Source organism: Oncorhynchus keta, chromosome 21 (assembly GCF_023373465.1).
Source record: "Oncorhynchus keta strain PuntledgeMale-10-30-2019 chromosome 21, Oket_V2, whole genome shotgun sequence".
NCBI classification, from domain to species: domain Eukaryota; kingdom Metazoa; phylum Chordata; class Actinopteri; order Salmoniformes; family Salmonidae; genus Oncorhynchus; species Oncorhynchus keta.
The window spans coordinates 43,512,634-43,526,841 of record NC_068441.1 but is presented as its reverse complement, the minus strand read 5'-3'; the positions used below and the strand labels follow the sequence as shown (position 1 = coordinate 43,526,841).

The 14,208-nt window shown below is 43.5% G+C and overlaps 1 protein-coding gene across 1 annotated transcript in view; it reads left to right on the top strand.

Annotated features, from left to right (window-relative positions):
- Nucleotides 1-13,546, top strand: part of LOC118399715 (potassium voltage-gated channel subfamily KQT member 2-like) — an 82,658-nt gene extending 69,112 nt beyond the window's left edge. Inside the window, exons 14-15 of the mRNA XM_052473974.1 lie at nt 10,215-10,338; nt 10,444-13,546. Of these exons, the coding sequence (XP_052329934.1) occupies nt 10,215-10,338; nt 10,444-11,193 (874 nt within the window). The 3' untranslated portion in view covers nt 11,194-13,546. The remainder of the gene's footprint in view (nt 1-10,214; nt 10,339-10,443) is intronic.
- The last annotated feature ends 662 nt before the right edge of the window (nt 13,547-14,208 follow it).

Sequence of the window (14,208 nt, the reverse complement as noted above, 5' to 3'; positions counted from 1 at the left end):
CTCTGTAGTGATGTCTGTTCTCTCTATTGATGTCTGTTCTCTGCAGTGATGTCTGTTCTCTCTATTGATGTCTGTTCTCTGTAGTGACGTCTGTTCTCTGTAGTGACGTCTGTTCTCTGTAGTGATGTCTGTTCTCTGTAGTGATGTCTGTTCTCTGTAGTGACGTCTGTTCTCTGTAGTGATGTCTGTTCTCTGTAGTGACGTCTGTTCTCTATTGATGTCTGTTCTCTGTAGTGATGTCTGTTCTCTGTAGTGATGTCTGTTCTCTGTAGTGATGTCTGTTCTCTGTAGTGACGTCTGTTCTCTGTAGTGATGTCTGTTCTCTATTGATGTCTGATTTCTGTAGTGATGTCTGATCTCTGTGGTGATGTCTGATCTCTGTAGTGACGTCTGTTCTCTGTAGTGATGTCTGTTCTCTGTAGTGACGTCTGTTCTCTGTAGTGACGTCTGTTCTCTGTAGTGATGTCTGTTCTCTGTAGTGATGTCTGATCTCTGTAGTGACGTCTGTTCTCTGTAGTGACGTCTGTTCTCTGTAGTGATGTCTGTTCTCTGTAGTGATGTCTGTTCTCTGTAGTGACGTCTGTTCTCTGTAGTGACGTCTGTTCTCTGTAGTGATGTCTGTTCTCTGTAGTGATGTCTGTTCTCTGTAGTGATGTCTGTTCTCTGTAGTGACGTCTGTTCTGTGGTGATGTCTGCTCTCTATTGATGTCTGTTCTCTATTGATGTCTGTTCTCTGTAGTGACGTCTGTTCTCTGTAGTGATGTCTGTTCTCTGTAGTGATGTCTGTTCTCTGTAGTGATGTCTGTTCTCTGTCGTGACGTCTGTTCTGTGGTGATGTCTGCTCTCTATTGATGTCTGTTCTCTATTGATGTCTGTTCTCTGTAGTGACGTCTGTTCTCTGTAGTGACGTCTGTTCTCTCTATTGATGTCTGTTCTCTGTAGTGATGTCTGTTCTCTGTAGTGACGTCTGTTCTCTGTAGTGACGTCTGTTCTCTGTAGTGATGTCTGTTCTCTGTAGTGATGTCTGTTCTCTCTATTGATGTCTGTTCTCTGTAGTGATGTCTGTTCTCTGTAGTGATGTCTGTTCTCTGTAGTGACGTCTGTTCTCTGTAGTGACGTCTGTTCTCTCTATTGATGTCTGTTCTCTGTAGTGATGTCTGTTCTATGTAGTGACGTCTGTTCTCTGTAGTGTCTGTTCTCTGTAGTGATGTCTGTTCTCTGTAGTGATGTCTGTTCTCTGTAGTGATGTCTGTTCTCTGTAGTGACGTCTGTTCTCTGTAGTGACGTCTGTTCTCTCTATTGATGTCTGTTCTCTGTAGTGATGTCTGTTCTCTGTAGTGACGTCTGTTCTCTGTAGTGACGTCTGTTCTCTGTAGTGATGTCTGTTCTCTGTAGTGATGTCTGTTCTCTGTAGTGATGTCTGTTCTCTGTAGTGATGTCTGTTCTCTGTAGTGATGTCTGTTCTCTGTAGTGATGTCTGTTCTCTGTAGTGACGTCTGTTCTCTGTAGTGATGTCTGTTCTCTGTAGTGATGTCTGTTCTCTGTAGTGATGTCTGTTCTCTATTGATGTCTGTTCTCTGTAGTGATGTCTGTTCTCTGTAGTGACGTCTGTTCTCTGTAGTGATGTCTGTTCTCTGTAGTGATGTCTGTTCTCTGTATTGATGTCTGTTCTCTGTAGTGATGTCTGTTCTCTGTAGTGATGTCTGTTCTCTGTAGTGATGTCTGTTCTCTGTAGTGATGTCTGTTCTCTGTAGTGACGTCTGTTCTGTAGTGATGTCTGTTCTCTGTAGTGACGTCTGTTCTGTAGTGATGTCTGTTCTCTGTAGTGATGTCTGTTCTCTGTAGTGATGTCTGTTCTCTATTGATGTCTGTTCTCTATTGATGTCTGTTCTCTGTAGTGATGTCTGTTCTCTGTAGTGACGTCTGTTCTCTGTAGTGACGTCTGTTCTCTGTAGTGACGTCTGTTCTCTCTATTGATGTCTGTTCTCTGCAGTGATGTCTGTTCTCTCTATTGATGTCTGTTCTCTGTAGTGATGTCTGTTCTCTCTATTGATGTCTGTTCTCTGTAGTGGCGTCTGTTCTCTGTAGTGATGTCTGTTCTCTGCAGTGATGTCTGTTCTCTCTATTGATGTCTGTTCTCTGTAGTGATGTCTGTTCTCTCTATTGATGTCTGTTCTCTGTAGTGATGTCTGTTCTCTGTAGTGATGTCTGTTCTCTCTATTGATGTCTGTTCTCTGTAGTGATGTCTGTTCTCTGTAGTGATGTCTGTTCTCTCTATTGATGTCTGTTCTCTGTAGTGATGTCTGTTCTCTCTATTGATGTCTGTTCTCTGTAGTGATGTCTGTTCTCTCTATTGATGTCTGTTCTCTGTAGTGACGTCTGTTCTCTGTAGTGACGTCTGTTCTCTGTATTGATGTCTGTTCTCTGTAGTGATGTCTGTTCTCTGTAGTGACGTCTGTTCTCTCTATTGATGTCTGTTCTCTGTAGTGATGTCTGTTCTCTGTAGTGACGTCTGTTCTCTGTAGTGATGTCTGTTCTCTCTATTGATGTCTGTTCTCTGCAGTGATGTCTGTTCTCTCTATTGATGTCTGTTCTCTGTAGTGACGTCTGTTCTCTGTAGTGACGTCTGTTCTCTGTCGTGACGTCTGTTCTCTGTAGTGATGTCTGTTCTCTGTAGTGACGTCTGTTCTCTCTATTGATGTCTGTTCTCTGTAGTGACGTCTGTTCTCTCTATTGATGTCTGTTCTCTGTAGTGATGTCTGTTCTCTGTAGTGATGTCTGTTCTCTGTAGTGATGTCTGTTCTCTGTAGTGACGTCTGTTCTCTGTAGTGATGTCTGTTCTCTCTATTGATGTCTGTTCTCTGTAGTGATGTCTGTTCTCTGTAGTGATGTCTGTTCTCTGTAGTGATGTCTGTTCTCTGTAGTGACGTCTGTTCTCTGTAGTGACGTCTGTTCTCTGTAGTGACGTCTGTTCTCTGTAGTGATGTCTGTTCTCTGTAGTGATGTCTGTTCTCTGTAGTGATGTCTGTTCTCTGTAGTGATGTCTGTTCTCTGTAGTGATGTCTGTTCTCTGTAGTGATGTCTGTTCTCTGTAGTGACGTCTGTTCTCTGTAGTGACGTCTGTTCTCTGTAGTGATGTCTGTTCTCTGTAGTGATGTCTGTTCTCTCTATTGATGTCTGTTCTCTGTAGTGACGTCTGTTCTGTTCTCTCTATTGATGTCTGTTCTCTATTGATGTCTGTTCTCTGTAGTGACGTCTGTTCTCTGTAGTGACGTCTGTTCTCTGTAGTGATGTCTGTTCTCTGTAGTGATGTCTGTTCTCTGTAGTGACGTCTGTTCTGTGGTGATGTCTGCTCTCTATTGATGTCTGTTCTCTATTGATGTCTGTTCTCTGTAGTGACGTCTGTTCTCTGTAGTGACGTCTGTTCTCTCTATTGATGTCTGTTCTCTGTAGTGATGTCTGTTCTCTGTAGTGACGTCTGTTCTCTGTAGTGACGTCTGTTCTCTGTAGTGATGTCTGTTCTCTGTAGTGACGTCTGTTCTCTCTATTGATGTCTGTTCTCTGTAGTGACGTCTGTTCTCTGTAGTGATGTCTGTTCTCTGTAGTGATGTCTGTTCTCTGTAGTGACGTCTGTTCTCTCTATTGATGTCTGTTCTCTGTAGTGATGTCTGTTCTCTGTAGTGACGTCTGTTCTCTGTAGTGACGTCTGTTCTCTGTAGTGATGTCTGTTCTCTGTAGTGATGTCTGTTCTCTGTAGTGATGTCTGTTCTCTGTAGTGACGTCTGTTCTCTGTAGTGATGTCTGTTCTCTCTATTGATGTCTGTTCTCTGTAGTGATGTCTGTTCTCTGTAGTGACGTCTGTTCTCTGTAGTGACGTCTGTTCTCTGTAGTGATGTCTGTTCTCTGTAGTGATGTCTGTTCTCTCTATTGATGTCTGTTCTCTGTAGTGATGTCTGTTCTCTGTAGTGACGTCTGTTCTCTGTAGTGACGTCTGTTCTCTGTAGTGATGTCTGTTCTCTGTAGTGACGTCTGTTCTCTGTAGTGACGTCTGTTCTCTGTAGTGACGTCTGTTCTCTGTAGTGACGTCTGTTCTCTGTAGTGATGTCTGTTCTCTGTAGTGATGTCTGTTCTCTGTAGTGATGTCTGTTCTCTGTAGTGACGTCTGTTCTCTGTAGTGACGTCTGTTCTCTGTAGTGACGTCTGTTCTCTGTAGTGACGTCTGTTCTCTGTAGTGATGTCTGTTCTCTGTAGTGATGTCTGTTCTCTGTAGTGACGTCTGTTCTCTGTAGTGACGTCTGTTCTCTGTAGTGATGTCTGTTCTCTGTAGTGACGTCTGTTCTCTCTATTGATGTCTGTTCTCTGTAGTGATGTCTGTTCTCTGTAGTGATGTCTGTTCTCTCTATTGATGTCTGTTCTCTGTAGTGATGTCTGTTCTCTGTAGTGACGTCTGTTCTCTGTAGTGACGTCTGTTCTCTGTAGTGACGTCTGTTCTCTGTAGTGATGTCTGTTCTCTGTAGTGATGTCTGTTCTCTGTAGTGACGTCTGTTCTCTCTATTGATGTCTGTTCTCTGTAGTGATGTCTGTTCTCTGTAGTGATGTCTGTTCTCTGTAGTGACGTCTGTTCTCTGTAGTGACGTCTGTTCTCTCTATTGATGTCTGTTCTCTGTAGTGATGTCTGTTCTCTGTAGTGATGTCTGTTCTCTGTAGTGATGTCTGTTCTCTGTAGTGATGTCTGTTCTCTGTAGTGATGTCTGTTCTCTGTAGTGATGTCTGTTCTCTCTATTGATGTCTGTTCTCTGTAGTGACGTCTGTTCTCTGTAGTGACGTCTGTTCTCTCTATTGATGTCTGTTCTCTGTAGTGACGTCTGTTCTCTCTATTGATGTCTGTTCTCTGTAGTGACGTCTGTTCTCTGTAGTGATGTCTGTTCTCTGTAGTGATGTCTGTTCTCTGTAGTGATGTCTGTTCTCTGTAGTGACGTCTGTTCTCTGTAGTGACGTCTGTTCTCTGTAGTGATGTCTGTTCTCTATAGTGATGTCTGTTCTCTGTAGTGATGTCTGTTCTCTGTAGTGACGTCTGTTCTCTGTAGTGACGTCTGTTCTCTGTAGTGACGTCTGTTCTCTGGTGATGTCTGCTCTCTATTGATGTCTGTTCTCTGTAGTGACGTCTGTTCTGTGGTGATGTCTGCTCTCTATTGATGTCTGTTCTCTGTAGTGATGTCTGTTCTCTGTAGTGACGTCTGTTCTGTGGTGATGTCTCTCTCTATTGATGTCTGTTCTCTGTAGTGATGTCTGTTCTCTGTAGTGACGTCTGTTCTCTGTAGTGACGTCTGTTCTCTGTAGTGACGTCTGTTCTGTGGTGATGTCTGCTCTCTATTGATGTCTGCTCTCTATTGATGTCTGTTCTCTGTAGTGACGTCTGTTCTCTGTAGTGACGTCTGTTCTGTGGTGATGTCTGCTCTCTATTGATGTCTGTTCTCTATTGATGTCTGTTCTCTGTAGTGACGTCTGTTCTCTGTAGTGACGTCTGTTCTCTCTATTGATGTCTGTTCTCTGTAGTGATGTCTGTTCTCTGTAGTGACGTCTGTTCTCTCTATTGATGTCTGTTCTCTGTAGTGACGTCTGTTCTCTGTAGTGACGTCTGTTCTCTCTATTGATGTCTGTTCTCTGTGGTGATGTCTGTTCTCTGTAGTGACGTCTGTTCTGTAGTGATGTCTGTTCTCTGTAGTGATGTCTGTTCTCTGTAGTGATGTCTGTTCTCTGTAGTGACGTCTGTTCTCTGTAGTGATGTCTGTTCTCTGTAGTGATGTCTGTTCTCTGTAGTGACGTCTGTTCTCTGTGGTGATGTCTGTTCTCTGTGGTGATGTCTGTTCTCTGTGGTGATGTCTGTTCTCTATTGATGTCTGTTCTCTGGTGATGTCTGCTCTCTATTGATGTCTGTTCTCTGTAGTGATGTCTGTTCTCTGTAGTGACGTCTGTTCTCTGTAGTGACGTCTGTTCTGTGGTGATGTCTGCTCTCTATTGATGTCTGTTCTCTATTGATGTCTGTTCTCTATTGATGTCTGTTCTCTGTAGTGATGTCTGTTCTCTGTGGTGATGTCTGTTCTCTGTGGTGATGTCTGTTCTCTGTGGTGATGTCTGCTCTCTATTGATGTCTGCTCTCTATTGATGTCTGTTCTCTATTGATGTCTGTTCTCTGTAGTGACGTCTGTTCTCTGTAGTGATGTCTGTTCTCTGTAGTGATGTCTGTTCTCTGTAGTGATGTCTGTTCTCTGTAGTGATGTCTGTTCTCTGTAGTGACGTCTGTTCTCTGTAGTGATGTCTGTTCTCTGTAGTGATGTCTGTTCTCTGTAGTGATGTCTGTTCTCTGTAGTGACGTCTGTTCTCTGTAGTGATGTCTGTTCTCTGTAGTGATGTCTGTTCTCTGTAGTGATGTCTGTTCTCTGTAGTGATGTCTGTTCTCTGTAGTGATGTCTGTTCTCTGTAGTGATGTCTGTTCTCTGTAGTGATGTCTGTTCTCTGTAGTGACGTCTGTTCTCTGTAGTGATGTCTGTTCTCTGTAGTGATGTCTGTTCTCTGTAGTGATGTCTGTTCTCTGTAGTGATGTCTGTTCTCTGTGGTGATGTGTTCACACACCATTCACCAGGAATCAGAGGATGATTGACAGTTCATGATATTCCAGAGTCCCAGCAACATCACGGTATAGGCTGCTGTACCCCAGTAATGACAAGAGAAGATAGCGAATTCAGTGAATCAGTGACAATCAGTGACTTATTGTGAAACGTTGATGTAGTCTGCTTCTTTATAACTCACCAGCAGTGTGAGTCTGTATGAATGTTAAGACAACTCTTATCAAGCCAATCAACATTTGGCCTGACCTGCAAAGGGGCATATTCTGAAATCATTGTATGATGTTAAGAGGTTCATCATAAAGGGTCCAACTTCTAGAGACACAACTCTGGTATCCATGACGAAGGGAATTTTCTGTGAGGTTGTTCTTACCAAGTGCAACCAGCCATTGCAAATATAGAGTCATGGTGAGGTTTGTTCCCCCCAAAGGTCAGAGTTCATTGAATCTGAATTCCGAATCTACATGCATCACACAACATTTACATTGTTTACATTGTAGTCATTTAGCAGAAGCTCTTATCCAGAGTGACTTACAGATAGCTAGGTGAGACAACCACATATCTCAGTCATAGTACATACATTCCTCCTGAATAATGTAGCAAAGGCAGTGCTAGTAGTTAGGGTTCCACATGTATGTAAATATATTCCTACTTATAACAGAAAAATGTTCATATCAAAATCTCAATATTTTTAAAAATTATGACTTCACTGTCATATCATACAGCTGTTGTCTGTGATTATTTTACCAAATGAAAAAACATCCTTTTGGAAAATTTGTTTTAGAAAATACATATTTGTCCTTGTCTTTCGTCCCCTGGTTCTGTTGTTTTTGGCTTCGTTCATTTCATGTGCGCTTGTCGGACTGGTCTGTGTTGCGCCTTCATCCTGCATTGTGCTGGTGTCTTCTCTATTCACTTTGCCAGGATAGATATGATTGTTGGTCCCCATGGACCCTCAACTCCACGCCATAAGAAGTATTCATCTGATGGACCCAAAGAGTCACCCAAATACTCTCCTAGGTTAGCCCAGACTGCCTCTCTCTCGTCATGAGATTCTCCTGAGTTTATCCATTTTGTTGACACGCAGCGGAAACCTTTTTTTGTCTCGGCCTACTGTATGTGACAGCATGTGACGAGCTGTGTCTATAAAGAGGAGTGACTTTATCAAAGTGGCAAATATCTTACTGCAAGCAGCAATTAATGAGTTATTCTCAGTAAATAACTACTGAAACTCATTGACTCATATTGTCTCTTTGAGTGCTAATCGGCTGAATAGATAGTATATACATTGTACAGTATAACACATGCAATTTTGTTTCTTCTCATTTTTCTTGCCCGATACTGCAATGATTTTACTAGAGAATTAATAAAAGTAGAATAAAAGTTGAAGAAGACTAACTTGGTTTATCCAATAGTTAAGAATATGGTAAATGTTCCCGTGGGACACAGGAGGAGCTCATATACTGTAGGTAAGTATTCAAGTCAAGTAGCCGAACAAAAAAAGTGTTGAGCTGAATCGCCTGCAATACATTAACAATGAAGAGCTTATAGATAAAAATAATAAGATACAGCTACTCCTTATGACCTATGAGGCGACAATGAACAGTATAGTTTGTTCTCTGGTTTCGGATGCATGTTGGCATGAGGCGACTATGAACAGTATAGTTTGTTCTCTGGTTTCGGATGCATGTTGGCATGAGGCGACTATGAACAGTATAGTTTGTTCTCTGGTTTCGGATGCATGTTGGCATGAGGCGACTATGAACAGTATAGTTTGTTCTCTGGTTTCGGATGCATGTTGGCATGAGGCGTATTGAAGCATGCCACACGATGCACAAAATCAAATAAAATAAAAACAAAGTCCATTTCAGAAGTTTGCATAGTTTTCTAATCTTGGCCGCCTGGGATGGTTGGGAAATTGGTGAGCATGTTTTACCTGACTGTGAAGCAGTTCTATGAATAATATTTTTATACTGAGGATTTTTCTCTCTTATTCAGACGTTTAAAATGGTAGTTCATTGCTAACCCTCTTTCAGATGGATCTTAATTTGAGCCTTTGCTACAGCAGGAAAATAATTCTACAGCAACAGGAAATGTGAAATATTATGTGGATTATAGTTAGACATTTTTGTAGGGGTTGATACATTTATCCTAAGGGAAAATCAAGCCTGACATTTCAAGTAGAAATTAAAAACTTCAGAAGCCTTTTTAAACCTCAAAACAATACAAGTTTTAAATATCCTGCATTGCAGAAAATTTATCCTGCAACAGGGTGATCAAATGAAGATCCTACATCTGTATAAGTAGGCCTCAGTCAGAGTTAAAGCTAGTGTAGATGTTGTGGATGGTTTTTACAAGGTTCATGGTGCTTTAGCTGATCCAATATGTCCAAGCAATTTTTTCAGTGAAACTTTACTTTTAGTCTACACATTTGATTAACACTTTACTCAAAGCTTTCATAATGCCAACAGAACCTTTCATAATGCCTACAGAACCTTTCATAATGATTACAGAACTTTTAATAATGCCAACAGAACCTTTCATAATGCCTACAGAACCTTTCATAATGATTACAGAACTTTTAATAATGCCAACAGAACCTTTCATAATGCCAACAGAACCTTTCATAATGATTACAGAACTTTTAATAATGCCAACAGAACCTTTCATAATGCCAACAGAACCTTTCATAATGCCAACAAAAACCTTTCATAATGCCTACAGAACCTTTCATAATGCCTACAGAACCTTTCATAAAGCCAACAGTGCCTTTCATAATGCCAACAGAACCTTTCATAATGCATGCAGAACCTCTCATAATGCCTACAGCACCTCTCATAATGCCTGCAGAACCTCTCATAATGCCTACAGCACCTCTCATAATGCCTACAGAACCTTTCAGTATACCTACAGAACCTTAGCAGTCATAGAACCCGTGTCATGACAACTTGCCTTACACTTTGGCAACTGGCTTAACAATGTTATGAAGCAGACCATGTATGGCAACCTACCATCTCTAGAAACTTCCAAGGGTTTTTAAGACCTTCGTTATAACGTCTCAACTTGAAGTAACGTGTTTCTGTATTGTCTTGCTGGGGTTCAAGAGCCCATGAATGGCACTGATGAGTAGTTGAAATAAAGAAAACTAACCCTGCATCCTCCAAGGCCCTACCTAGGTCCTCCTCCTCCTCCTCCTCCTGCTCCACCTATCTGTTGTCTGAACACACTGTAATACATGTTATGCCATGCCATCCCATGCATGAGCCTGTCTGACTCCCACTGTGCTCAGCGCTAGGAAGGCGAGAGCTGTACCCGAGTGTGTGGCACTCTCCTCTCAACACCTGCAGTCCTCTACCTCTTGCAGTAGGATCAGATATTGTCAGGTTATACACTTCCACTTGTTATACCGTGGACCTGAGTTGAAGGTCAGCGATTATTTTAGAGTAGAATATAGTACTGTAAGTGTTTTTGTTTTGTTGTGGTATACATTTTTAAGGTGATATAAGGTGTCAATTTCAAGTAGGTTTTCTTCAACTCTATTGGCTTGATACTAGACAGACGTCACCTGTTTGTGTTTTGAATCGGTAGAGTTGACCAGATTGTTGGTCGAGGTACTCCAATCACAGATAAAGACCGTCCCAAAGGAACCACTGACAGTGGGGTTGAAGAGGACACAAGCATGATGGGGCGCCTCGGGAAAATGGAGAAACAGGTAAGGTATACTGTTATCTGGTGATGGCAGTATTCATTGTATACCTTTGTTTCACTTGGGCTTTCCAACTGTCCATCACACCATGGTGTCTTCCCTTCTGAGCAGGTCATGTCAATGGAAAGGAAGCTGGACTTCTTGGTGAACATCTACATCCAGCGCATGGGCATCTCCCAGTCGGAGACGGACGCCTACTTTGGGTCCAAGGAGCCCGAACCAGCACCGCCCTACCACAGCCCTGTGGACCACATGGAGAAGAGTGGCTCCATCACCAAGATCATCCGATCCAACAGCTCTATCGGACAGAAGAACTTTGACCCACCGCCATCCTGCTCCGGCCCGGGGGTCCACTGCCCACCCTCCACCTCCTGGCAGCAGCACAACGTCAGCGAGTTCCACCAGCCTAGCCAAGGCAACTTACCCTCTCCTGTAGGTGATCACTCCTTGGTCCGTATCCCTCCTCCGCCGGCCCACGAGCGCTCCTCTGGAGGCCACAACGGGAGCAATCGGGGATCCCACCGCAATAGCGGTGGTGGAGGAGGAGGTGGTGGAGGAGGTGGAGGCGGTGGCGAGGGGGATAGAGAGGGCAAGCCAGACAGCGACACGTCCATCTCTATCCCCTCAGTGGACCACGAGGAGCTGGAGCGCTCCTTCAGTGGTTTCAGCATCTCCCAGTCCAAGGAGAACCTGGACTTCCTGAACAACAGCTATTTCAGTGGCGTAGCCCGCTGTGCCAAGGTAAGGCCCTACATCGCAGAAGGTGAGTCCGACACTGACTCCGACCTCTGCGCCCCCTCACCCAACTCGGCCACCGGGGAAGGCGCTTACGGGGACCGAGGGTGGTCAGGATCCAAGTAGGCCAAAATTGGAACCTCATATAAATGGGGCCATGGTGACTCTGCCTTGGAGTTCAGAGCTGAGAGGCCGATATGCTGGGTGTGAGGACGCTGCTACCACCAATGGTACATGTGAGAACAGAGTCACCCAGCTCCTCTGCAACGTAGAGTGAGAAAAAAGGTTCATCAGACCACACTCCAGCAGTTTGTACTGAGAAAGCGCCTGTAGTTTTTCATACTCGGAAGGTTTGCAGCAACTTGACTTACAGCACACACGTCTGTTCTCATGTATTCACACACTCATCAAGGTTAAGTTTGCCAGTGATTTAAAAAAATATCTGACCCTGGAATGGAATGCAGATTAATTGCCAACCTTCTATATTATGATTGAGATGGTTAAAGAGCTATCACACAGAAGAAACAGGTCCTGTGTGGCTCAGCTGGTAGAGAGCAGCACTTGCAGTGCCAGGGTTGTGGGTTCAATTCCCACAGGGCATCAATACGAACGAAAGTGGAAATGTACCCACTCACTATTGTAAGTTGCTCTAGATAAGAGTGTCTCCTAAATTACAAAAAAAATCATTATTATATAAAATATACTTGAATTTGATCTAAATGATGACATTCATGTTATTTTGCTGTATCTCTTTGTTTTGATATGTGGCACAAGAGATCCCCAATGAATCTAAAATGTATTGTATTTCTATCCCAAATGACTTATTATTTACAGTGGACAACAGAGGACATGTTTTGCATTATGGTTGATCAACTAAACGCATATATTTCAAAGGAATGTAATATTATCAACAATATGGCTCGTGTCCATAAGCCCTATGGGATAAAGGGATGTGATAACCAGTTCTATGTGCACTATTCTGTTGTGGTTGTTGTACAAAAACACGGATGGTATTTACATCACACTACTTACTAAAGATATTGTACATATTCTATTCAATACCCACAATATTGCATTTGTGATATCCACAAAGATGCTTTTTATGGGTAGAGGTACATTTAGTTTAGTCTTTATATGATCTGTAAAGATGTATTTTATTGATTTGTACATATCAAATCATTTAGATGTGTTTATTTATTTCCTGTAAGAATTATAGAAGCAACTTAGGCACAAATGCCTTGATCTTTTAATTTGGATTCATTTTTGCTAAAAAAGTTTTTCTAAGAATCAATTATTCAAATGCACTAACACTTAACAGCTAGATTAATGACATAACACTCAACTGGAAACATTAACATACTTCACTAATGTAAAATTACAACAGCTACAGTTAGATGGAAGGTTTGATATTTTGTTGGTATAAAATATAATTTCAAGATGATAAAAATTGTAACGAAATATTCAGGCAGGCCTAACTCACTTCCCACTGAGGAACACAGGACAGACATCACACTGCTTCACACAGGACAGACATCACACTGCTTCACACAGGACAGACATCACACTCCTGGACACAGGACAGACATCACACTGCTGGACTCAGGACAGACATCACACTGCTGGACACAGGACAGACATCACACTGCTTCACACAGGACAGACATCACACTGCTGGACACAGGACAGACATCACACTGCTGGACACAGGACAGACATCACACTGCTGGACACAGGACAGACATCACACTGCTTCACACAGGACAGACATCACACTGCTGGACACAGGACAGACATCACACTGCTGGACACAGGACAGACATCACACTGCTTCACACAGGACAGACATCACACTGCTGGACACAGGACAGACATCACATTACTGGACACAGAACAAGCTTCCCACTGCTGAATAGAGGACATGCTGATGAACACAGGAGAGGCTTCATTCACACTGCTGAACACAAGACAGGCTTCCCACTGCTGAACACAAGACAGGCTTCCTTCCCAATGCTGAACACAAGACAGGCTTCCCACTGCTGAACACAAGACAGGCTTCCTTCCCACTGCTGAACACAAGACAGGCTTCCTTCCCAATGCTGAACACAAGACAGGCTTCCCACTGCTGAACACAAGACAGGCTTCCTTCCCAATGCTGAACACAAGACAGGCTTCCTTCCCAATGCTGAACACAAGACAGGCTTCCTTCCCACTGCTGAACACAAGACAGGCTTCCTTCCCAATGCTGAACACAAGACAGGCTTCCTTCCCACTGCTGAACACAAGACAGGCTTCCTTCCCACTGCTGAACACAAGACAGGCTTCCTTCCCACTGCTGAACACAAGACAGGCTTCCTTCCCAATGCTACACAAGACAGGCTTCCTTCCCAATGCTACACAGGACAGGCTTCCTTCCCACTGCTGAACACAAGACAGGCTTCCTTCCCAATGCTGAACACAAGACAGGCTTCCTTCCCAACACTAGACAGGCTTCCTTCCCAATGCTACACAAGACAGGCTTCCTTCCCACTGCTGAACACAAGACAGGCTTCCTTCCCAATGCTGAACACAAGACAGGCTTCCCACTGCTGAACACAAGACAGGCTTCCCACTGCTGAACACAAGACAGGCTTCCTTCCCAATGCTGAACACAAGACAGGCTTCCCACTGCTGAACACAAGACAGGCTTCCTTCCCAATGCTGAACACAAGACAGGCTTCCTTCCCAATGCTGAACACAAGACAGGCTTCCTTCCCACTGCTGAACACAAGACAGGCTTCCCACTGCTGAACACAAGACAGGCTTCCTTCCCACTGCTGAACACAAGACAGGCTTCCTTCCCACTGCTGAACACAAGACAGGCTTCCTTCCCACTGCTGAACACAAGACAGGCTTCCTTCCCACTGCTGAACACAAGACAGGCTTCCTTCCCACTGCTGAACACAAGACAGGCTTCCCACTGCTGAACACAAGACAGGCTTCCCACTGCTGAACACAAGACAGGCTTCCCACTGCTGAACACAAGACATGCTTCCTTCCCAATGCTACACAGGACAGGCTTCCTTCCCAATGCTACACAGGACATGCTTCCTTCACTGCTGAACACAAGACAGGCTTCTCACTGCTGAACACAAGACATGCTTC